The following is a 26,764-nucleotide window of genomic DNA, read 5'->3' as shown; positions in this document are numbered from 1 at the left end:
TCCAGCAGCATCATTACAGGATAAACAGAGAATAGAAAATAGAGAAAAAAACTTCTAGATAAATTAAATTAAATTAAGTATTTACATATACAAATATAAAAAGAATAAGATATGGGGAAGAGAGGAAGGGGGGAAGGGGGGCCAGCAGGAGAGATATTACACTTTATATTGCACATTATATTGCACATTGTCCAGTATTGCTTATTGTTAGGCTAGGCTACTGCTCCTTCCTGTCCTCCTGTTACCCCTCCTCCCCCCCAGAGAGGAGTTGTACAGTCTGATGGCATGAGGGACAAAGGAGTTTTTAAGTCTGTTCATCCTGCACTTGGGAAGGAGCATTCTGTCACTGAACAGGCTCCTCTGGTTGCTGATGACGGTATGCAGAGGGTGACTGGCATTGTCCATGATGTTCAATAGTTTGTCCATAGTCCTCTTCTCTGCCACCGTCACCAGAGAGTCCAGCTTCATGCCGACCACAGAGCCGGCCTGCCTGATCAGTTTGTCCAGCCTGGATGTGTCCTCCTTGGATGTGCTGCCCCCCCAGCATACCACGGTGTAAAACAGGACACTGGCAACCACAGACTGATAGAACATCCACAGGAGTTTCCTGTAGATGTTAAAGGACCGCAGCCTCCTCAGGAAGTATAGCCTGCTCTGTCCCTTCCTGTATAAGTGTTTGGTGTTGCAAGTCCAGTCCAGCTTGCTGTCCAGCCACAGCCCGAGGTACTTGTAGGAATCCACAGCCTCCACCTCAACTCCCTCGATCAGAACTGGTCGTGACCTTGGTCTGGACCTCCCAAAGTCAATGACCAGCTCCTTGGTCTTCGAGGTGTTGAGCTGCAGATGGTTCCTGTTGCACCACACAGCAAAGTCCCTCACCAGGCTCCTATACTCCTCCTCTCTGTTGTCACTGATACACCCAACGATGGCTGTGTCATCGGCGAACTTCTGAATGTGACACAGCTCCGAGTTGTAGCAGAAGTCCGCGGTGTACAGGATGAAGAGAAGAGGGGCCAGCACCGTGCCCTGGGGTGCTCCAGTGCTGCTAATCAGAGTGTCAGACGTGATGTCCTTCAGCCTGACGTACTGCGGCCTGTCGGTGAGGTAGCTGGAGATCCAGGTGACCAGGCAGGGGTCCACTCGCATCCTGTTCAGTTTGTCCTGAAGCAAAAGGATTAACAAAAAAAAGCAAAATTAACATGCATATGTTAAGTTTAGGCTGTAATATGTTCCTTCAGTAGGATACTTTTGAAGATACAACTTTTAGAGCCGAGGCAGAAGGCCATCTTTAGCTGCGCAGTGTCCCTGGCTGCATAAGAACATTCAAGGACACAGCTCGGCAACTTATTCATTGCTTCGGTAATATGAGATGCAGGATACAAGCGGAAGAGGAGGTCACATGCTTCATGATAGACTGGCTTTTGGAGGTGTGTTGCAAAATGCTGGGCATTTCTCTTATCCAGAGGATTTAAGAGGACTGGACCTTCTGTTAATTAGGCCAGACTTCCACAATCCTTCCTTTCTCTCACCATGTACTTTTCATCAAGAGCAAATTTACTGATGGGCTTTGGGTTATCACATTAATCTTCCTGGCTGAGATGATGATAGACAGTCCAGAACAGGCAATTTAAATTGTTTGGAAAGAAATGCAACCAGCGATGTCGCAATCCAAGTTGAATTCATAAGTGAAACAGGCTGTATGTACGCAGATGAACTTACTCAGAATGTAAAGACTTTTACAATAATTGAATGTGTAGTTGAATGATTACGATCCGCAGATGTACACAGTTTACTGATTCCCCACACATTCTCATTCTCATCTCATTATCTCTAGCCGCTTTATCCTTCTACAGGGTCGCAGGCAAGCTGGAGCCTATCCCAGCTGACTACGGGCGAAAGGCGGGGTACACCCTGGACAAGTAGCCAGGTCATCACAGGGCTGACACATAGACACAGACAACCATTCACACTCACATTCACACCTACGGTCAATTTAGAGTCACCAGTTAACCTAACCTGCATGTCTTTGGACTGTGGGGGAAACCGGAGCACCCGGAGGAAACCCACACGGACACGGGGAGAACATGCAAACTCCACACAGAAAGGCCCTTGCCGGCCCCGGGGCTCGAACCCAGGACCTTCTTGCTGTGAGGCGACAGCGCTAACCACTACACCACCGTGCCGCCCACACAACCGAACCTAATTCAACTTATTTCAGTTAGTCACTGTTTATTAAATACCCATACCAGACAAGGACTGGGAATCACTGGTGGACAAAGACAAATAGACATGTGCATGCACATGCATGCACACATACTGTACATTTTGGTTGTTTGTAAATATTTGTGAATTGCTCAATGATGATTTTCAGTCCTTCAGGTCATATTAAATGGTAGTATTAAGTTAAGTCACTGGATTTGTGTTTTCATTCCTCATTTGAGCCACTTCATCATTTCAAATAATTATGCAATTGATTTGTTAATGAAAACTTATGTGTTTGCCAAGTTGTTGATATTGGGCCATATTCAGAGTCAGCAATGTACACTTTTTTAGGAACACCCATCCACCTGCTGTTTTATGCAATTCTCTAATCAGCCAATCCCTTGACAGCAGCACAATGCATAAAATCATGCAGATACAAATCAAGAGCTTCAGTTAATGTTCACTTCAAACATCAGAATGGGAAAAATTGTGATCTCAAAGTGTGACTTTCACTGCGGCATGGGTGTTGGATTGAGCCAGATGGACTGGTTTGAGTATTTCAGAAACTGCTGATCTCCTGAGGTTTTCACACACAACAGTCTCTAGAGTTTACACAGAATGGTGTGAAAAGCAAAAAAACATTGAGTGAGCGACAGTTCTGTGGGTGGAAACAAATGCCTTGTTGATAAGAGAGGTCAGAAGAACATGGCCAGATTGGTTGGAGCTGCCAGGAAGGATATAGCAACTCGCAGCAACTCTTTACAACCGTGGTGAGCAGAAAAGCATTTCAGCATGCAACAGCAGAAGACCACGTTGGGTTCTACTTCTGCCAGTCAAGAACAGGAATCTTAGAATCAAGAACAAGTTCCTATTAAAGTGGCCAGTGAGAGTAAGTACCTATAAAAGTTCCATCAGTATCTTACGTGAGGAATTTGCACATATTCAAAGGCGGGTTATGCACCTTACTTAGGTTGATTTTCTGTTTGCACCTTTTAGAACATTTGTTGAAATCTGCATATAGTTTACGCCCCTGTGGTTGGTAGAAGCCTTCAAGATGGAGTTCTTCAGTACTGTCTAGACTACTCACACAAACAGCACATGAAGGGTAGCGCTTACGTCTGTAGTTATGTCTGAGGCATGAATCACAATTTTGTTATTAAATCCTCACTGAGATTTGTGGTTTATTTTGTACTTGTTTTATATTTAATATGTTTTCCCATGCACAGCTTCTGTTGTGTTTCATCATTCCAGGTGGTGCTGGGATTTGTGTGCGAAGCCGACTACAAATTAGTTGCCAAGGCAATGCGGGACCGAGTGACAGCCATCAAACGGCAGCGTGAGAGACAGCGTCGGATACGTGATGAGGAGAAGAAGAAGCAGGAGGAGATGATTGAGGAAGAACCTGAGTCGTCTTTGCCTAAGCCCACTGGCCAAGTGCTGGATAGTCCCATCTCTTCTCCATTGCAGATTTCACCCACTCTGCCTCTTCATGACCCTCCTGCTGTCTCTCCGGGTATCTCTCTAGATTATAGGATCACCGGGGGCTTTTTACAAGAGCCAGAAGAACCAGAGGCCGACCAACACTTTCACATCTGCCACACCAGCTATTCCTCAATTACATGTGAGCACTCTGGGCATTTAGCTTCCTATTAATTCTACTTACTATTCACAACACTTTGAAATGGAGTGCCAATAATGTACTTTAACAGGGAAATGTTTTTATTGTGGTTGCCTTGCTTTGGCATCTGCCTGCAAAGATTATGTTGTGTAAGGAGCCATTTTAACACATACACCAGTAGAAACAGTCATTATTTCGCAACCTTCAGTCAACTGAAGAGACGACAACGTTTAAATGCCGCAAGTGACTTTAGTTAGCAAGCCTCTAAAATAAATGTTTAAAATAATGTCATACACATGCACTATATCACGCTTCAATAGCACAGTAAGCCTGCAAGTATAAAATCTCTTGATGTGTCCTTCATGGAGTGTTAAGTCCAACAGCTTGGATACTGAGAAAGGTATTCCGTGGTCGACTGACCTCACATCATAAACTCGTTTAAAAACGTCAGCACGTCTGCACTGCTGGACATAGCTTTGAGTTCTTGGGTCATGCAGCGTTAGACAGGGGAGTGAAGGGAAACCTGAACAGGAAGATTAGCTCGATTATTCACTCCCACATGGTATTGTGTCATGTGCTGCACTGTGTTCATTGTGTGTGCATGTCTTAAAATGGTTCGCAGTAAGACAGCTTCGTGCAAATGAGCAAACAATCACCGTGAGTGGGCAGACCAAACCCAATATTGTTCAAACAGTTCATTAAATCAATAAGCTTTATAAATAGTTGTTTTTCAGATTCTGACATCTCAAACAATTGTGACAATAGTGTTTGGATCGTTGTATGGGTTTGTTTATGATTATGATAAATGAGAGACACAGTTGTTACTTGTTAACTTGCAGTGCTTCGTTGTAAAGACGCAAACGAAAAGCTTAAAAAAAAACCCCATACTTCCATGGGCAAAAACAATACAGGATTCATTCGGCAGCAACTTAATACCAAGGTCCTTTACTCAGCCACGTCCAAAAAAGTTGAAAGCCTCCATACTTTTCCACGCTTTCATCTGTTTTGCGGTGTAGAAAGATGTCTGCAACACCAGATAGTTCGAGATGTCAGGGAACTTGACTGAAGGGTAGTTTTCGAGATCGTATGACAAATCCTTCTTTCCTAGACTGTAGGGGTCTACAGTGGTGCTTGAAAGTTTATGAACCCTTTAGAATTTTCTATATTTCTGCGTAAATATGACCTAACACATCATCAGATTTTCACACAAGTCCTAAAGTAGATAAAGAGAACCCAGTTAAATAAATGAGACAAAAATATTATACTTTGTCATTTATTTATTGAGGAAAATGATCCAATATTACATATCTGTGAGTGGCAAAAGTATGTGAACATCTAGGATTAGCAGTTAATTTGAAAGTAAAATTAGAGTCAGGTGTTTTCAATCAATGGGATGATAATCAGGTGTGAGTGGGCACCCTGTTTTATTTAAAGAACAGGGATCTATCAAAGTCTGATCTTCACAACACATGTTTGTGGAAGTGTATCATGGCTCGAACAAAGGAGATTTCTGAGGACCTCAGAAAAAGCGTTGTTGATGCTCATCAGTCTGGAAAAGGTTACAAAACCATCTCTAAAGAGTTTGGACTCCACCAATCCTCAATCAGACAGACTGTGTACAAATGGAGGAAATTCAAGACCATTGTTACCCTCCCCAGGAGTGGTTGACCAACAAAGACCACTCCAAGAGCAAGGCGAGTAATAGTCGGCAAGGTCACAAAGGACCCCAAGGTAACTTCTAAGCAACTGAAGGCCTCTCTCACATTGGCTAATGTTAATGTTCATGAGTCCACCATCAGGAGAACACTGAACAACAATGGTGTGCATGGCAGGGTTGCAAGGAGAAAGCCACTGCTCTCCAAAAAGAACATTGCTGCTCATCTTCAGTTTGCTAAAGATCATGTGGACAAGCCAGAAGGCTATTGTAAAAATGTTTTGTGGATGGATGAGACCAAAATAGAACTTCATGGTTTAAATGAGAAGCTTTATGTTTGGAGAAAGGAAAACACTGCATTCCAGCATAAGAACCTTATCCCATCTGTGAAACATAGTGGTGGTAGTATCATGGTTTGGGCCTGTTTTGCTGCATCTGGGCCAGGATGGTTTGCCATAATTGATGGAACAGTGAATTCAGAATTATACCAGAGCCATTCCACCGAATCGGTGCCATTTCCGTCCCTAGAAAATTATATGTATAAATGCACATAAAAAATTACTTTAAAATACATTTCCTTATTACGCAGAATGTCCTGCACATTGATCTGATTTCAAATTTAAGATATATACTTGTAAGGATTAATAAAAACTACCTAAAACACTGAAAAATAGCATGTGTTACTTGTCCCCGCACTCTAACTTTATACTTAACTATGAAATATTATGATTAAAATCCTTCAGAAACAGTATTTCTTTTGCACTGTTGTGTGACTCCATATCCTATCCATGGCTTTAAATATATTTTTTTCATAAGAAATCCACAATATCTTAGTTAAAATACACATTTTAGTCGTGTCCTTGGGTTTTCACTCAGTCCTGTTACCCAAACATATTACCCCATCTGACAAATTTGGAACATTCCATAAATCACATGCTGAACAGGAAGTTACATCAGTTGTGTCTTCTGAAGGCCATGGGAAGACCAAAAGTTAGTTCTCTCATTTACTTTTCTGTATATTTGATGATTTTTTAACTTTGACTGATAAAGTCAATGTCAACCTACTGTCCTGTTACTTAAATTATTTCTTAGATGATATTTGTTTATTTTAAAAATACAGATTTTTGGTAAATCACTAGAATGTGCTAAGTGTGGTCATGCTATTAGCAATGACGCCATGTGGCTTAATTCCATGTATTAGCTAATCCTAGGCTAAAAACTCAGTCCTGTTACTTTCAGTCCTGTTACTCATATAAAGAGTATGCAGCCATCTTTGACTTCCAAACCTTGTAAAAAAATAAATAACGTAGCCTGAGGTTGACCAATACACATTTTGAATAGTTAAATATGTGTGTTATTATAATCGGTGTTGAAAAGATATAACAAATTAAGTTTAATTTGGGAGTGGTACAACAAGCAAATGGCACCCATTCGGTGGAATGTCCCACCAGCGAATTCTAAAGGAAAATGTCAGGACATCTGTCCGTGAACTGAATCTCAAGAGAAGGTGGGTCATGCAGCAAGACAACGACCCTAAGCACACAAGTTGTTCTACCAAAAAATGGTCAAAGAAGAATAAAGTTAATGTTTTGGAATGGCCAAGTCAAAGTCCTGACCTTAATCCAATCAAAATGTTGTGGAAGGACCTGAAGCGAGCAGTTCATGTGAGGAAACCCACCAACATCCCAGAGTTGAAGCTGTTCTGTACAGAGGAATGGGCTAAAATTCCTCCAAGCCGGTGTGCAGGACTGATCAACAGTTACTGCAAACGTTTAGTTGCAGTTATTGCTGCACAAGGGGGTCACACCAGATACTGAAAGCAAAGGATCACATACTTTTGCCACTCACAGATATGTAATATTGGATAATTTTCCTCAATAAATAAATGACCAAGTATAATGTTTTTGTCTCATTTGTTTAACTGGGTTCTCTTTATCTACTTTTAGGACTTATGTGAAAACCTGATGATGTTTTAGATAATATTTATGCAGAAATATAGAAAATTGTAAAGGGTTCACAAACTTTCAAGCACCACTGTGTTCCATTGCACATAGCAATCTTCTAAATATATCTAAAGCGAGCAGTGGCTTCTAGATTACGAGCATACTTCTAGATTACGAGCATAAGTTATCGCTAGTTGTTTGCACTACGGCAGCTGTTTAGACCACCAGTTATTTCACTTCCGGTAAACCGCTAAGAAAAGTCACATGACCAAAACCCAGCATTGAGCTGATAGCCTAGTAGTAGAGTAGCCAATCAGAGTGCGCGATTGCTCATACCCAGTGAATCTGGATATAATAAATTAGTTTGTGTCCAACTTGAGAAATGAGGCTGAGTAGTTATTTCAAGATGTAATCACCTCTGCCAGTTTTGTTGGAGGAGGTAATGTTTTTGCCTCCGTTTGTTTGTTTTTTCTCAATGTAACTCAAAAAGTAGTGAATTTTGAGGAAAGGTACGCCATGGGCCAAGGAACAATTGATTAGATTTTGATGCAAATCCAGATATGTCTGCAAACACAGTAAACATCTGGATATTCTAATATGTAGCTTGATGGAGGTATGCACTCTACCGAGTGCCCTTCGAATTTATCTCATCTCATCTCATTATCTCTAGCCGCTTTATCCTTCTACAGGGTCGCAGGCAAGCTGGAGCCTATCCCAGCTGACTACGGGCGAAAGGTGGGGTACACCCTGGACAAGTCGCCAGGTCATCACAGGGCTGACACATAGACACAGACAACCATTCACACCCACATTCACACCTACGGTCAATTTAGAGTCACCAGTTAACCTAACCTGCATGTCTTTGGACTGTGGGGGAAACCGGAGCACCCGGAGGAAACCCACGCGGACACGGGGAGAACATGCAAACTCCGCACAGAAAGGCCCTCGCCGGCCCCGGGGCTCGAACCCAGGACCTTCTTGCTGTGAGGCGACAGCGCTAACCACTACACCACCGTGCCGCCCCCTTCGAATTTATAGTTTTGTTAAAAATATTACAATCGTAATTAAGCAATGTTTTTCCTTAGTAATGTAATTTTTGTGTGTGTGTTCTTCTCTCCAGCTGACTGTGAGACAGATGGGTACCTCAGTCCCTCTGGCTTACAAGATGGGCTTGACGCTGCTATAGGAAACATTTGCAGCCCTTCTACCCCACCCTCTAATTTGGCCACACCCCCTATCACACCCACCTCAACTCTACCAATGCCACTTCTCCGCTTTCCCTCGGTGAGTGCTTATGAGAAAACGACATAGCTTCAGATTTCTTCAGTTTATCTCACATGTACCGTCACAGGTACATACAAGCGAATGCAGCAGGCTCGTATTGATTTATGGATTTCTAGTTCCTTTAAACCATGATTGCAATGAATGAAAGTTGGGAATGTCTAAAATCCTTTTCTGATCCTCTTTTCCCAGAGCATTGCAGTGTGTAATAATATAGACAAAAAAGTATCAGGGCCTCCCAGTCCTTTCTCCTCATCTGTGGACAGGTAAAAAGCTGCTGTGTGTCCTTCAGCTTAGCTGTCTGTGCACGCAACACACACACATACACACACACACACACACATCTGAGACACTTGAAGCAATGTCTCTCTTTATACTCATACAATGCAGTTTGGAGGTTTGTGTTTAGACATATTGAGAGCACACTTGGTCCTGGCAGAGTTTTGGAAAAGAACAGTTTTTTATCTATAAGAGTGCATGCATACAAAAGTGTGTGTGTGTGTGTGTGTGTGTGTGTGTGTGTGTGTGTGTTTGTTTGAATCAGTGGACTTGGCGGGAACTCACATTGTCCTTTGAGCTTCATCTTCTCCTCTCATCTTTCAAAACAGAGCACATTCCACTCATATGCTGCTTGCTGCTGGTTAAATTCAGTAAACACCATCCTCAAAAAAAAAAAAAAAACCCAAAAAACCCTTCCTCTGCCTTCCCAGCCATGTACCTCAGTGGACTGAGTTTTTTCAAAGCACAGAGTTTGCCAAGCAGCAGGCCTCTTGTAAATGTTTCTAAGCATGGTAGGAGGGCAAGGACCTGGCAGCGTCCAGTGTACCAAAAGATGTATGAAACACAATTAGCTTGCTGAACTGCTGTCAAAACAAACTTTGTATACTCTCAATCCTTCAGGGGTCATTGGGATTTTTTTTTTTTGGGTGGGCGGGCAGTGTGTGTGTGTGTAAGGAAATAGATAATGTCAATTCAAACACGCTTATTCTATGTTTAATAACTATACAACAATCAGCATCATATATTACTAGTAATAGGATTTTTTTTGCTGTGAAAAATAATCACAAACTAAGCAAATTAAACTTTATTGGTAAATGGAGAAAGTTGGCCTCTTTTAACATGCTTCTTGAGCTCCTTATATTACTCAAGTGAGCCTGTAAAGAATAGTTACAGCTTATTTCCAGTGTAGTGGACCTCTCCCGTATAGAGTGGGAGAAAGACCAATCAGGGAAGTCTAAAGCCTTACACGCCTCCTCCAGCGTGAAAACCTCCATTCAGTACATACAGGGTTAGTTGTGGTCACTTCTGTCCCAATGGGGTAAATTCTTCCACTGTTGTTGAAATTATATATATATATATATATATATATATATATATATATATATATATATATATATATATATATATATAAGTGCTGTGAAAAAAAGTCTTAGGCACCCTATTTTTTTCATCCAAACTTTGTTATAGATTTCTAAGTTATGATTTCTACATTATCGAGTCAGTATAAAAACATTTTTGAGTCCAAACATTGATTTTCTAGCACAAAATTAAATGTTACAGAAAAAAAAAGTTTGTATCTGAGCAGCATATTACATAATATGCACTTTACAGATTAAAAAAGAAAACATAATGAAGGCTACTGGGTTTTGGTGCAAAATTAAGAAGCAAGTGTGACAGTCAAAGTGTCCAGAAGAACTGTGGCTGGTTCTGTAAGATGCTCAGTAAAACCTACAACTGATTTCCTTATAAAACTGCACTCATTGTACCTGAGACTTTTTTTTTTAAAGCAAAGGGTCATCTCACACCAAATATTGACTTTGTTTCATTTATCATGGCTTACTGCAGTTCATAGTTTTTTTAATGTTGAAACATTTCGTTTCATTATTTTTTAAGCCATTTTTGGTCTACAGTATTTCTTTACATGTGTCTAAGACTTTTGTACAGTACTGTGTATATATAATAAAACATGTTGTCTTAGTTGTGTTGACTGAAAGCTTCAATCTTTACAGCTATGCTTCAGATGTGACCTCAGGTTTGAGTGACGGCTATGAGGGCCAATCAGAGAGGGGCAGTAAGTCAGCTGCCAGACGGACAGCAACAAAACTGTTCAAGAGAAGGGCCCGGTCCCGTCTGCGCATCACAGGGGTAAGATTTGCCTGGCCATTGGTCAGTTTATTGCCGCCAGCAACTTTGTTGGAGGAGGTTATGTTTTTGCTTCTGTTTGTTTGTTCCCAACATAACTCAAAATGTAGTGAACAGATTTTGATGAAATTTGGAGGAAATGTGCCAAGGAACAATTGAATAGATTTTGATGCAAATCTGAATATGTGGCTTGGCGGAGGTATGCACTCTACCAAGTGCCCTTCTCGTTATTGATATTGCAGCATGTATTCAACAAGGAGTTCAGTACCAAGACTTGTTTTAATTTTTTTTAACAACTATTTGAGTTCTGACAGTTAAAAGGTTGTGGTTCATCCATGTATTTGTATTTAAATGGAATGTGTTGTGTTAAAACAGTTTCTTTTAAATAATGTCTTGGCAGGACCATAATCATAACCCAATTTTTTATGAAAGAAAGGCTCATCAGATAAGACATACCATATGAAAGAAGCTTTATGAAAATTTCCTTCAACTACAATATTTTTAAAATTTCTTCTACATTTCGGAAGAGCAAAAAAAAAAAAAAAATAAGTCATAGCCTGAGCTGAGAAAAAAACTTTTTTTTTTTTGGTGTTAAATACCTATAAATTGTACATCTTGGATTCTAAATAAGGAGACCTTTTCACTATGGGCTTCCAGAATATTTTACAAGAGGTTACACACACCTCAATTAAAATTCTCCAAAATAAGAAGAATAAATTTAAATTAAGAAATGCAAGACATTCATACATATTTACTGCCACCAACTTTGTTAGAGGAGGTTATGTTTTCACCTCTGTTTGTTTGTCTGTTCCCAATGTAACTCAAAAAGTAGTGAACGGATTTTGATGAAATTCAGAGGAAACGTGGGCCATGGGCCAAGGAACAACTGATTAGATTTTGGTGCAAATCTGGATATGTACGTGGATCCAGGATCCAGATATGTATGCAGATCCAGGATTTTTTGTCTTTTCGCAATGTAACTCAAAAAGTAGTGAATGGATTTTGATAAAATTTGGTGTACAGCTTTAGTATTATCCTAGGTTCAAATAATTTGATTTTGCCCGTAGTCAGCTGGGATAGGCTCCAGCTTGCCTGCGACCCTGTAGAAGGATAAAGCGGCTGGAGATAATGAGATGAGATGAGATGCAAATCCAGATATGTATGTGGATCCAGGATTTTTTTTTTTTGCCTGTTCCCAACATAACTCAAAAAATAGTGAACGGTTTTGAGGAAAATTTTGAGGAAAGGTGAGCCATAGGCCAAGGAGCAATTGATTAGATTTTGATGCAAATCCAAATATGTGGCTTGGTGGAGGTATGGACTTAACCGAGTACCCTTCGAGTTAATTAATCCTTTATATTTTTTAGTATAGGAAGTAATGTTGTTAAAAATAAATAATTGAAGCATAATAGTTGTAATGGAGACCATCCTTTACATGGGGGAGGTGAGATATCTCTGGAATTTTAGTCCCATCTGAATCCGTCATGTCAGTAATTTTACGGACTGCGTATTCCACACCAGGAAAGATCCTGCTGTCTTTTAGCACTGATGAAATAGTGTATATCTCAGTCCAAGTTAACATGTTGGTACAGATTCAGTGATATCCTGTGGGAAAACAGGTTTCATGCCTTTTCTTCACTATAAAAGGTTGCAGGAAATGCAGAATAATAAAATATAGACATCCGTTAAAATGATGTGCCAGGCACATCGAGTTCCAAGCAATATAACCTACATACATGTCTGACCTACAAATGTTCAAGCTCATCAAGTAGTTATCTTTGTCTTAATAGCCTTGTGAGGACTTTCAATGGGCATAATTACTACTCTAGCTAATTAATACAGTACTGTGCTACACCCAGGACCTAATTTGTGCTGGATCATGCTGGAACAGGATCTGACACCTATCAGTCTACATTCTGGAACCTTGTTCACACAATCAGGCACCTCTGCACATTCTTAGAAAATAAAGTACATTATTGTACCTTTAGGGGTACAATGGCCTGTCACTGGGGCAGTACCCTCTAAGGTACTGATTTGTATCCTTTATATACTGCTTGGGAGCATACATGTATATTTTTGTCCCTAAAAAGGTACAGTTAGTTACCTTGAGGTCCAATGATGAGCCCTGTGGTATACATTAGTGTAGACTGTACCTTGGGGGACAGAAATGGACTCCTATTTCTGACAGTGCAGCTTTATAATAAATAAAAATAATATTAAATAAAACAATATATATATATTGTTTTATATAGGCGGCACGGTGGTGTAGTGGTTAGCGCTGTCGCCTCACAGCAAGAAGGTCCGGGTTTGAGCCCCGTGGCCGGCGAGGGCCTTTCTGTGCGGAGTTTGCATGTTCTCCCCGTGTCCGCGTGGGTTTCCTCCAGGTGCTCCGGTTTCCCCCACAGTCCAAAGACATGCAGGTTAGGTTAAGTGGTGACTCTAAATTGACCGTAGGTGTGAATGTGAGTGTGAATGGTTGTCTGTGTCTATGTGTCAGCCCTGTGATGACCTGGCGACTTGTCCAGGGTGTACCCCGCCTTTCGCCCGTAGTCAGCTGGGATAGGCTCCAGCTTGCCTGCGACCCTGTAGAACAGGATAAAGCGGCTAGAGATAATGAGATATTGTTTTATATGTATATTTTAATCGGCTCATTTCCAATATGATCAATTAGTAACTAGTTCATTATGGACAATTAAGAAAGCAAAGAATATCTTTTTTTGTTGTTGTTGTTGTTGTTTAAATCCAAACCCCAGAAAGTAAACATTTTGGCTCTTTTAAGCTTTTTTTTTTTTTTAACAAAGTTTTGTTTGTGGGGACCAGCAAAACTGTTGGATATTCCTATCCTTGTGGGGACAAACATACACAGGACAACATGAGATGCCCATAGACATACAGTGGCACTTGAAAGTTTGTGAATCCTTTAGAATTTTCTATATTTCTGCATAAATATGACCTAAAACATCATCAGATTTTCATACAAGTCCTAAAAGTAGATAAAGAGAACCCAGTTAAACAAATGAGACAAAAATATTATATTTGGTCATTTATTGATTGAGGAAAATGATCCAATATTACATATCTGTGAGTGGCAAAAGTATGTGAACCTTTGCTTTCAGTATCTGGTGTGACCCCCTTGTGCAGCAATAACTGCAACTAAATGTTTCCGATAACTGTTGATCAGTCCTGCACACCGGCTTGGAGGAATTTTGATTGGATTAAGGTCAGGACTTTGACTTGGCCATTCCAAAACATTAACTTTATTCTTCTTTAACCATTCTTTGGGAGAACGACTTGTGTACTTAGGGTTGTTGTCTTGCTGCATGACCCACCTTCTCTTGAGATTCAGTTCATGGAAAGATGTCCTGACATTTTCCTTTAGAATTTGCTGGTATAATTCAGAATGAATTGTTCCATCAATGATGGCAAGCCGTCCTGACCCAGATGCAGCAAAACAGGCCCAAACCATGATACTACCACCACCATGTTTCACAGATGGGATAAGGTTCTTATGCTGGAATGCAGTGTTTTCCTTTCTCCAAACATAACGCTTCTCATTTATTGAATTCAAATAATTCTATTATTTCAATAGTTGAATTTCAGAATTCAAAAAGTTCTATTTTGGTCTCATCCGTCCACAAAACATTTTTCCAATAGCCTTCTATAACTGGCAAAATAAAAACAGTTATTGGTGTTGCACTCTGTTTTATCATCATGTTTTTACAACAGCTTGATCTCATGTTCATGAAAGTCCTTAATCCTGCATTTCCACCCAGAGACAAATGTATTAGTCCATCAGATACTCTTAATAAACACTCAATAAGCATGTACACACCCACACACATGCACTATAGCTATGTTAGACATGAATAATCGTGTGTGTTTCTTCTTCAGCTGTCTGATAAAGTGGACCGGGTGGTGGAGTGTCAGCTTCAGACACACAATGATAAAATGGTCACCTTCAAATTTGACCTTGATGGCGACAACCCTGAAGACATCGCTGCCGTTATGGTAGGCTTATCAGTCTCATCTAAATATCTTGCTCACACACACACACACACACACACGCACGCACGCACGCACGCTCTCACACATGCATGCATATCCAGGCACATAATCACATTTGTAAACACATGAATGCACACACTTTAGGACTCATACATTGTGCCTAAAGATGCTACATGTTGACAGCAAGTCACAGAACATTTTCTACAGCTAGTCTTAAAACAACACTTGATATGACTCATGAAATGTCACGACTGTTCTATTAAAGCTTTCATCACCTCCGCCTGACCACCATGTTCTAGCTGTCTCTCAGTGACAGATGTACTAATGCTGTTACTGTCTCCAAACTGAAGACCTGTTCATTACTGTAGAAAATGTCAATATTTTTGAATAATAAGTGTACACCGATCAGCCATAACATTAAAACCACTGACAAGTGAAGGGAATAACATTGATTATCTCATTACATTGGCACCTGTCAAGGGGTGGGATATATTAGCCTACAAGAGAACAGTCAGTTCTTGAAGTTGATGTGCTGGAAGAAGGAAAAATGGGCAAGCGTAAGGATCTGAGTGACTTTGATAAGGGCCAAATTGTGATGGCTAGATGACTGGGTCTGAGTATCTCCAAAATGGTACATCTTGTGGGGTGTTCCCGGTATGCAGTGGTTAGTACCTACCAAAAGTAGTCCAAGGAAGGACAACTGGTGACCCGGCGGCAGGGTCATGGGTATTGAAGGATCATTGATTCGCATGGGGCACGAAGGCTAGCCCATATGCTCCAATCCCACAGACGAGCTATTGCTGAAAAAGTTAATGCTGGCTAAAACAGAAAGGTGTGAGCCTTCAACACCCATGACTCTGTTGCTGGTTCACCACTTGTCCTTCCTTGAAACACTTTTGGTAGGTACTAACCACTGCATACCAGAAACACCCCATAAGATGTGCCAATTTGGAGATGCTCAGACCCAGTCATCTAGCCATCACAAGTCACTGCCAGCTAATGAATAATCCATATTTGGATAGGACTAAAAAAAACATCTACTCATTTCACGGACATGTTTATCCAAAGTGACATATACTATATGGGCAAAAGTATGTGGACACCGACCATCACACCCATATGTTGTTACTACAACCATTCCCCACAAAGTTGCTCCAAAGTTGGAAACACAAAATTGTTTATACTATATTGTCTTTATATGCTGTGGAATTAAGATTTCACGTCAATCGTTCTCAAGGGCCCAAACCTGTTTCATCATGGCAACGCCCCTGTGCACAAAGCTAGGTCTATAAAAACAGGGTGTGTCAAGATTGATGTGGAAGACCTTGAGTGTCCTGCACAGAGCCCTAACTTCAACCCCACTAAACACCTTCGGGATGAACTCATGCTCTTGAGGCTGAATGAGTACAAATCCCCACAGCCACACCCCAAAATCTAGTGGAAAGCCTTCCTGGAAAGGTGGAGGCTGTTATAACAGCAAAGGGGTGACCAACTCCATGTCAATGCCCATGATTTTTGAATAGGCACATATGGGTGTGATGGTCAGGTGTCCACATACTTTTGGCCATATAGTGTACAACTGAGACATGATTCAGCTGAGTAGTTAAGTGTTAAGGGCCCAAGGATGCAGCAGTGGCAACTTTGTGGTGTTGGGATTTGAACACCTGATCTGTAGCCTAAAGCCTTAACTACTGAGCCTTAATCACTTTCCAGGGTATTTGGTTGTTAAGTAATAGAAATTAACTTGGCTGTGACATCAATTGACATCAGTTGAGTACACAACTGAGTACACAAGAATGCAAGATTTTAAAAGATGTATTTTGAAAACCGCCTCAACACTCAAACGTTTGATTGATTTTTAACTAGCTCATAGGGAATTTGGAACAGGCGTCTAGCCAAATAGAAACCTCTAAGCTCATGTGCAGAATCACCAGTCAGTATGGACCTGAAGGCAAAAACAGGACAAAATTCATTGGCTAGCAACCTTTGGGTGGAACTGTTAAAAAAAAAAAAAACCCTGCTTCAGCACACCATTTCCCTAAGTCATGACTAACACAGTTGTGTCTTCACATTCATCCATGAAAATATTTCAATTACCAGCCAGATATCCAAAAAAATTGCTCGGTAACCTTAACTAGCCAGCGAGCTACCTAAATAGATCACCAGTTTCTGCAAATAAAAGAGTTTATGGCTTATAAACTTATCATATGAGCTTATGTAGCTTCCTGAGTTTTCTAGCTTAAGACCAATAACAGAAACTTTCCTTTTCCTTTTCAGTTAAATATAAATAAAAGCCTGTGATGACCTGGCGACTTGTCCAGGGTGTACCCCGCCTTTCGCCCGTAGTCAGCTGGGATAGGCTCCAGCTTGCCTGCGACCCTGTAGAACAGGATAAAGCGGCTAGAGATGATGAGATGAGATGAGATGAGATGAGATGAGATAAATAAAAGCTTACTGTGTCTGATACACTTGCATGTTAATTAGCATGGTCTTTTTTTGTCTTGTGAACTTCATATTTAGCCTTATCTTCATATCTAGCTTGTATCACTGAAGTAGTTTGATATACTTTGAGGTTCATCAGTTCTTGTGTCGATATCCACCAGTTATTAGACATATGTACAAGAACAATGTCACTGATAAGAAGAAGAACAATGCACTCGACACTTACAGTAATGCTTTTATGGCTGAGGCCTACAGTTGACTTGCTAACTTTAGGACTGCAGTTGTCATGAACAGTTTTGCGTTCAAGTTTCCATCAATGAAGAATTATAACATCAATGAAACAGACTTCATGTTAAAACTGTTAAAAATGTTATAATCACACTATCTGTTATCACCCAAATGAGAATGGGTTCCCTTTTGAGTCTGGTTCCTCTCGAAGTTTCTTCCTCATATCATCTGAGGGAGTTTTTCCTTGCCACTGTCGCCACAGACATGCTCACTGGGGATAGACTAGGGATAAAATTAGCTCATGTTTAAAGTAATTAAAATTCTGTAAAGCTGCTTTGCGACAATGTCAATTGTTAAAAGCGCTATAAAAATAAACTTGACTTGACTTATTTCTGCAACTCTCTGGTTACACTTTTTACAAAGCACCCAAGAAGACACTACACCACACCACTGCCTTTGAGAATAGATATAATTTTCTTTAGTGGAGTAAAGTATTTCATTACAACTGCATACTCAGTGTTACATATTTACCTCCACCAAGGAGATTACAGTATGCTTTCAGTGTGGTTTTGCCTGTAAGCAGGATTGCACAAAAACCTACTTCCTGATTTCCATGAAACTTGGTAGAAGGGTGTAGCATGGGCCAAGGAAGAACCCATTAAATTTTGGAGTGGATTTGAGACGAATTTAGTTTCACTTTCATTAACGTTGCAGGAGTAAAGTTCAGTAGTGAAAATATAGCCAATGGGTGCCATTTGCTTGTTGTACCACTCCCAAATTAAACTTAATTTGTTATATCTTTTCAACACTGATTATAATAACACACATATTTAACTATTCAAAATGTGTATTGGTCAACTTCAGGCTACGTTACAAGGTTTGGAAGTCAAAGATGGCTGCATTTTTTTCAGTCCTGTTGCCAAAACTCTGAAAGTAACAGGACTGAGTTTTTAGCCTAGGATTAGCTAATACATGGAATTAAGCCACATGGCGTCATCGCTAATAGCATGACCACACTTAGCACATTCTAGTGATTTACCAAAAATCTGTATTTTTAAAATAAACAAATATCATCTAAGAAATAATTTAAGTAACAGGACAGTATGTTGACATTGACCTTATCAGTCAAAGTTAAAAAAAAATAATCAAATATACAGAAAAGTAAATGAGAGAACTAACTTTTGGTCTTCCCATGGCCTTCAGAAGACACAACTGATGTAACTTCCTGTTGAGCATGTGATTTATGGAATGTTCCAAATTTGTCAGATGGGGTAATATATTTGGGTAACAGGACTGAGTGAAAACCCAGGGACACGACTAAAATGTGTATTTTAACTAAGATATTGTGGATTTCTTATGAAAAAAATATATTTAAAGCCATGGATAGGATATGGAGTCACACAACAGTGCAAAAGAAATACTGTTTCTGAAGGATTTTAATCATAATATTTCATAGTTAAGTATAAAGTTAGAGTGCGGGGACAAGTAACACATGCTATTTTTCAGTGTTTTAGGTAGTTTTTATTAATCCTTACAAGTATATATCTTAAATTTGAAATCAGATCAATGTGCAGGACATTCTGTGTAATAAGGAAATGTATTTTAAAGTACATTTTTATGTGCATTTATACATATCATTTTCTAGGGACGAAAATGGCACCGATTCGGTGGAATGGCTCACGTCGACTCCATATCACAATCCACTTTCACATATAACAGTAATCCTCCGAGATACACATATAGGCACATAATTCTAATAATTTAGGAAATATTTCCAGGCATATGAAGTTTTTGCAGTTAAAAACAGTTAAAAGATTAGATTTGCATATCATAGAAGAGTTGACTGTTGTCCTTGGTGGCGGTCCAACGTGTAATAGTTTAGGAATTATTTTGTCGTAAAGACTTACTTTAATTAAATTGCAAATCCACTAGTATACCATTTGAATTTTTTTTTGTCTTAATTATCAACAAGTTTCCACAAAGGCTTTGTATTTTTTTATTTATTTGCTCCTCAGTTTTAGTTTTAAAGTTAGCTGCAAGCCCACAGTTTGCATACAGCATTCAGCAACAGTTTTGTCACCAAAAGTACAACAAAATAAATAAATAAAAAATAAAAATAAAAATGCACGGAGCAAATTTCTGTCCCAGTAATAGTCATCCAGAATGTTTAAATTTTTTATTCCATTTTTTTTCCTGACACACTTTAAAATACAGTAATGACAGACCTATCTGTGCCTGAAAATGACATAAACAACACAGTAATAGGAGCATTTTGTTGCCTTTAAACCTAGCTATCAAAACTGGCAAAAATAAAAATTAAAAAATGGGCATAGACCTTTAAGTACAGGTATTTTTATTTAATCAAATATGAAAAAAAAACTTTTTCAGGAAAAAAAAATATTTTTAAAGGATACAATTTCAAAAATCTTGTTTGTACTTTGTCTAAAAGCAACTGGGACAGTAATAAGGTTAGAAGGGTGAATTGAGCAGTTGAGTAAATATGTTGTATGTTTCAGTTTTATATTAGGATTTCTCAAAAAATATTTTTACATTTCATTCCATTAAAGAAAATGAATTTTACTAGTGACACATTGTGCAAATGTAATATTTGTGATTAATAGGATTAAATTGCATTGTTATATTTTTGACTTAACAACATCTAAATTTAAAAAAAAAATTAAATTCAATATTGTCTTAGAAAAGATCATATTAAATTTAGATCTTTTATTTGTTCGAATGTATTTGTTATGAGTCTTTGACTCATTGTACATATCAATGATAAATAAAGCCATGACTGATTGATTAGTTTTTAAAAATGTCTTCAAAACTGTATCTGTGAACCAAGTGAACTTTTGGATTAATATTTAGTTAATCACAGAATACAGGTCCTGGTGGTGGACTCAGACTTTTCGACCGTACTCTATATAGGAGTGTGTGGGCAAGTGCACATGTATATTATAGCCGTGTGTATTCAGTAGGGAGTTTGCTCCTGCTCCCTCTGTTATACAGAAGCTCTTTGTTCAGTATGAGAGCCTTGGCAGTATGGAGTCTCTCCTGGAGTGTTATTGGTTGCGCTGTATACACCCACAGCTATTAGCAGGTTACAGGAACACAAAGTGGGAATGAACTGAATTAATAACCGTCCTGCTATTAAAAATGTTTACAAGTTTGAACAAGCTCGTACACAAACCGCACTCTTATTTGGGATATCTAGGAATATATAGTGAAGATTTAGAACATTCTGGATTGCACCACCTTAAACCCTATCATTACTACTCCAGAAGTACACTACCACTAACACTTGCCTTCTGTTCATATTCATTTCATAAATACATTCTTGAAAATTGACCTAAAATAAGCATTTCGCTGTTTCAGAAGCTCTTTGTGTTTACTGTTGTCATCTACATTTGTGTATTTTATGCCATGAGCTTGCGACAATGCACGTGAACATCAGACACAAGGTTATTTTAAAGTAGACGTCTGGGATTCTGCCAGATATTGAAGGCAGAAGTAGGCAATCAGACTCAGATGTAAGGATTTTGCGATAAAGGAAGGCCACATTCATTAACATGAGAATTGTATGGTGCTTATGTGGCACTGTATGCCACATTTACTGTTTTATTCATTCATTATCTGTAGCTGTTTTATCTTGGTCAGGATCCTGGTGGTTTAAATCACTAGTTTGTTGATATTTTCAGAAATAGAAAAAAAAAACCACCCCTACGTTTGTCAGAAAATATTGCATGCAGGTTGAAACAGTTATAAATTCAGCGAGATTGGTCAGACTTTGTGCAAAAGCAGGCAGGATTGCTCAAATGTGTCTGCAAGAGTGGGTGGGATTGGTCAAGGTTGTGAGAATGAATTCCTTCAAGAACAGGATTAGAAAACAGTACTGTGTACACCTTTGTCCTCAAGCAGAATGCTGTTACACCTCTGATGGTTGGCAAACCTGGAGAACTAAAAGGTAACTGATACACAGCTCTGATATCAGTATCATAGAGAAAATAGAATGACTATAAAAATAGAAAAAAACAGGAATATGATATTTAACTTTGGGAGAACAGAGGAACTGGAAGCAGGCTTCAGAACAGGTGTGTTCTTTTTATTATGACACTTTTCAGTGGCAACTCAATGCACAAACATACACACACGTGGGGAGACGCTGCTCTCTCTCTCGTTCCTGACTGTCTGAAAGACACACAGAGACACAAGTTAATAGACAGCCAGTAATTTGACACAGGTGCACCTCATCATGTTACCTGCTGGTTCAACCTGCTTCCTCGCCGTTCACAGCCTACACTAGACCACACCCCCGCTGCCACAGATATTCTAAAAAAATGTGAAGAATCATGTATTTACTCAAATTTAACCTGACAAAATCTTCATAACTAAATATCAAAAACATTTATTTTTCCTTCACACTGCCCAATAACCTCTGTCACTCACGGTCTTCTTTTTCTTTCATCGCCTCTTTTTTTTTCCAGGTGCATAATGAGTTCATCCTCCCCTCTGAGAGAGATGGATTTATTCACCGAATACGTGACATCATCAAGCGAGCCGAGTCTCTAATGTGCAAAGATTTGGCTGGGCAACAGGGCAAAGTAGAAGGCACGCATTTCCCACAGCATAACATCACCAGCTCCATTTCCTCATCGCAGGTAAAGTCTGCACGAAGTGTCAAAAATGGAGCCTTTATTCCAGGTGCTGGTTTAGTAGAAAAGCTCTCATACTGTAGATGTAAAAGGGATGCTAAAATGCAGAGTGCTGTAAATGGGAAGCTGAAATAACATTTTTCATAGCAGATTTTGTGCACAAACAGAGTGAATCATCTGATTTTATGTCCTTTGTAGTATCTCTCTCTCCCCCTGCCCCTCATTTTTTTCCCCCGAAACAGATCTTTTGAACCATTCTGTGCTTGCCATACTGTTACCTCAGTTATTTATTTTTTTATTTTACTGAACCTTTGCTTTCATGATCTGTAGCGAGTGAGGGTGTAAATCTGCTCTTTTTTTATAACCTCTCTGAAGTTTAGGGAGGTTTAAAAGGGGCCAGGTAGGGCACTGTGTCAGAATGCTTGAACAATCATAAAATAATGGAATGACCCAAACTGGCTCCATGATAACACTTCAGTGATCATCTGGTCCTCATGTATGTGTGCACACAAGAGTTTTAGCGAATTGTTTTAATGAGAGATGCAGATAGCAGACTCTGCTTTATCGAGACTTTGCATTCATAGGATGTTTCCTGTGGACACTTTAGAAGAATTTGGCATTTTATAGTGGTTACCCTGGCGAAAAAAAAAAAAGTACTTTATTGTATTTAAAGTATATTCATATTTTCAATAGTATATTGAAAATGTACTTACACAAATTGTACTTTTTGTAAATATATAAAAAGTATACTAATATCACGCTTTCACACTAACACTTTTACCACACTTTTTAAAATAATTATACTATATTACACTTTATAGGAATATATTATACTAAAATATACTTTAAGTGAAAGTTATGTGTAATTTCTAAAGTGTACTAATTTTTAAGGTACTTATAATACAAAAGTACTAATTAAGCATATATTAGTACATATAAAGTCATATACTTAAAGTATACAAAATATACTTTAAGTTGTTCCACTTTAGCACATAAAAGTACACTAAATACACTTCAAGTTGCACTTTTCTACAATTTAATTACAATTAAAATATATTTAGTACAAAATTAGTTGTTCCAAAATAGCATGCCTCAAGTTAACTAATCATAAACACACTTGAAGTATATTGATGATTAGTGTGGCTTCAAGTACACAAAAGTATGCTAAATTTTAGTACACTTAGCACATTTATTTTTCACCAGGGTAGACTGGTGTAAGATAGTGTAGTAGAAGTTGAACAACATGTTTAGATGTGATATAATTGGCTTAGGACACTGGTGATGACGCTATACAGTTAAAGAGCAGGATTTGGACAGTAACAGCCATTAAAGTGCAACACATCATGCCCTTCACACCTGATCAGTAACAACTATGTCCGTTTCCTTTCCAGTTAGTCTGGTACACTGGCATTAGAAACACATTTCTATTACTTTTTGTTGTTCCTGTTCAAACTCCACACACTGCCTTCTCTCTTCAGTCTACTGTTCTCAAATATCCTTTAATGAGTAATGGAGAACAACAATTGCCTGTTTCATGTGGAATAAGAGATCTGTAAAATACTTTTACACACACACACACACACACACACACGGCACCCAAGGGGCTGCATAATTGTTATCAGGACGCTCATGAGATCTCTCTCGGTCTCAGCTCAGGCCCTGATTAGGACCAGACACTCCTTTAAATTACAACTGTAGCTCTAACATGGCTGAAAGAGATCTATGAGGGCCAACGCCAGCCATGTGGTGCTTATTTAAATGAACTAAGGGGTGTGTGTTTGGGGTTACCTACTCAAGCTATCGCCCATCTGTCTGTTTGTGCATGTAGGAACTGATCAGTGTTTGTGCTTCTTCTGTAAAGCTCGTTTCACTTCCCTGCCCAGGCTGAGAGACTTCTTTATAGTGTTGGAAATGTAGTCTTAAGTAGTCTCAAATGTGTACAACAAGCAAGTTCCTTTATCGTACATTGGTGTGTATATGTGTTTTGTAAGACATCAGCAGCCATCTCAATCAAGCCTTAAGAGTGTGCAATTGCAGGAAATTACAGTAGTAACGAAGAGGTAGTGCAGGAAATCACTCACCTTTGAATTGACCTTTTATTTAAAACACTGCTACACTGCAAGCTATGAAGTCTGTGTTATGAGTCATTGTTGCAGTAAATGTAAACTAGATAGAGACTGTGACTAAAGTCACAGTAATTTGTGCTAGCTGTTACAAACTGGGGCATCTGGTCACCGCACCCTATAGATCCGGAACGGTAAGAGATAGAGAATGACGCTTAGTGAGGAAAAGTTGTGCCCTGTCGCCCTGAACAAACAAACAAATAAATAAATAACTGATTGAAAAAATCATGAAGACAGAGTTATAAGTGATTGAAAAAAATCCTGTTTTTCATGGATCATTCCGGTTTGGTGATCCGGATCGGTACCAAAAGTCATAGCAACATAATTCAGCCCAGATGTATTCTTCATGTGAAATTTGGTAGTGATTGGTTGAAAACTGAAGGAGAAATAGCATCCTAAAAAGTGTTAGGATAATAATAATAATAATAATAATTAGTAGAAGAATAAAGTCGAAAGATCCTGAGTGAGAGTAACAATTTGTGCCAGCGCTGCTAGAGCAGATTTAAAGTATTTCATATTCACTTGTAGGAGTAAAGATTGATCTCCTTTTCACCTTTACAGCCAAACCTGTACAATCTTGCTCGGACACATTCCACGTCCTCGCTTCCAGGTAAGAATAAACCCAGCTCAATTATTATAACAACATTAGTGCTACGTTAAACAACGCCCGACTTTTTCTTTTTCTATGTACACCCAATCAGAGTCCCGTGGCTCAGTAGCAGGGCAGAACGGAGACGTTACATCACCAGCACGATCCCTGTTACGTTCACAGTCCTTTCATAACACACTGGGTGAGTGGCTCCACTTTCTCTCCTTAACCATCCTTCCAATTTATGCATACATTCTATCATTTTCCCCACAGCCTTCACTATTGCTCTACGTCTATGCTGTAGAAGCAACTGGCAGCAAATAAAACACACAGACCACTGTATTTAGGTTTTAGCTGGCGCCTGTTACACAAACCAGGTTCAAAGCCTCACTGTGTATTTCTGTGTGTCGGCTCCAGTCCCAGAACCACCTGGGTAATTACCTCACCTGAATGCTGCTTGTTTATGGCTTGTAATTGCCATTAGAGAAAGAGCTGGCAGGGGATGTGTTGACCAATAACACGCCCTTGAAGCTTTCTCTTCATTTTTTCCGAGAATCCCTCTCCTCAATGTGAAGTTAAGCGATAAACCAAAAGTCCCAAACCCAAACCCACTCAACTCTACAAACCAGAACCCCTTCAGTTTTTCTGGTCTGGTTTCCTGTTGTTCCTATTGTCAGAGCTGCCCTTTTCCTTTTATAGTGCAATCCATCCTGCTGCTTCCTGGCACTCCACACCACTTTTATTGAGTGTTAGCTCACTGTTATATTTCCCCACTGTTTGTTTTTGCGTGGTTTCAGTACGAGTTACCATTTTTCCTTTATCCACAGGCAGGCATCTGGTTTCTGACTTAAGCCTTGTTATAAAACTTTCTCACACAATTAAAATAGTTTAATTTTTATTGAACTGCAGTGTAGCCAAGGACTGCTTTTTATGTTTCAGTGAAATGAAAAGTTTGGAGCGGGAGAAGAAAGCTGTTAATGCAGATCCCTTTTTTTTCTGTGAATGTAAGAAAGGCTCTGTCATTACAATGTCATTTATCATTAATAGCTTACAAAGCATTGGAAAAAAGAAAGAAAGAAAGAAAGAAAGAAAGAAAGAAAGAAAGAAAGATAATCCTCAAGAAGCGTGCAAATGCATGAGGGATAGGACTTTCAATGCAGGCAGGTTGTGACATAGCCTTATTTTTGTTGAACAGGTATTGCTGAAGGTGACATTTTATTTTGCCTCCAGAACCAAGCAATGTATTTTCACATGGTGGAGTTCACCAGAAAAGTGTTGACCAACCATAGGAAGATCATGAGTTAACAAATCCCCAAGATGCCACAGCCATTTGTATCTGGGAAGCTTGGGAGCAAATTTAGTTGTGCTCTCTGGGTGGGACGGATGACAATCTCCGCTGTCAATCACAGCAACACTAGCCATTCATGATCGTCTGTGAGCTCATGTACAGTATGTAGAACAGGGGAGATAGCACTTTCCTCTGATTGTGTTTAGCTGCCTTAACATGTTTCAAATGAATCACAGGAAGAAGTTAAACTTCACCCTACCTGGTTGGTAGTTGTCATGTTATAGGTGAGAGCTGCCTGGTGATGAGGAATTGGCAGGTGAAGAAATTGGGAAGAAAATTGGAGAAAGATACTAAAATGTACTTCTTGTTTTTCTTTTAAACAATCAGCAAATATTTAAATAATATTGCCTGGCGCTAAGTGGTATATCCGATATATTCCATTCAGCTAGCATGATATTGAACGAGTCGAAGATGAGTCAATATTATTATTATGTATACACATTCCTTTCAGGTGTTCAACACATCTTTCTCTTTCAAAATTCTTTCAAAAACTTCTGTATTTAACGAAGCAAACCTGGTGGCCATGTTTGTTTACAA

General features: G+C 39.3%; 1 protein-coding gene across 3 annotated transcripts in view; it reads left to right on the top strand.

The window, feature by feature from the left end:
* Window positions 1–26,764, top strand: part of wnk4a (WNK lysine deficient protein kinase 4a) — a 123,555-nt gene that overhangs the window by 79,275 nt on the left and 17,516 nt on the right. For all 3 annotated transcript variants that reach the window (XM_060939455.1, XM_060939454.1, XM_060939456.1), the window contains 8 exons: window positions 3,454–3,823; window positions 8,538–8,701; window positions 8,891–8,964; window positions 10,708–10,843; window positions 14,732–14,848; window positions 22,000–22,173; window positions 24,852–24,900; window positions 24,992–25,081. In XM_060939455.1, coding sequence (XP_060795438.1) covers window positions 3,454–3,823; window positions 8,538–8,701; window positions 8,891–8,964; window positions 10,708–10,843; window positions 14,732–14,848; window positions 22,000–22,173; window positions 24,852–24,900; window positions 24,992–25,081 — 1,174 coding nt within the window. The remainder of the gene's footprint in view (window positions 1–3,453; window positions 3,824–8,537; window positions 8,702–8,890; window positions 8,965–10,707; window positions 10,844–14,731; window positions 14,849–21,999; window positions 22,174–24,851; window positions 24,901–24,991; window positions 25,082–26,764) is intronic.

Source organism: Neoarius graeffei, chromosome 14 (genome assembly GCF_027579695.1).
Source record: "Neoarius graeffei isolate fNeoGra1 chromosome 14, fNeoGra1.pri, whole genome shotgun sequence".
NCBI classification, from domain to species: Eukaryota; Metazoa; Chordata; class Actinopteri; order Siluriformes; family Ariidae; genus Neoarius; species Neoarius graeffei.
Note: the sequence above shows the minus strand (reverse complement) of the source record. Positions and strands in the feature narration are given on the sequence as shown.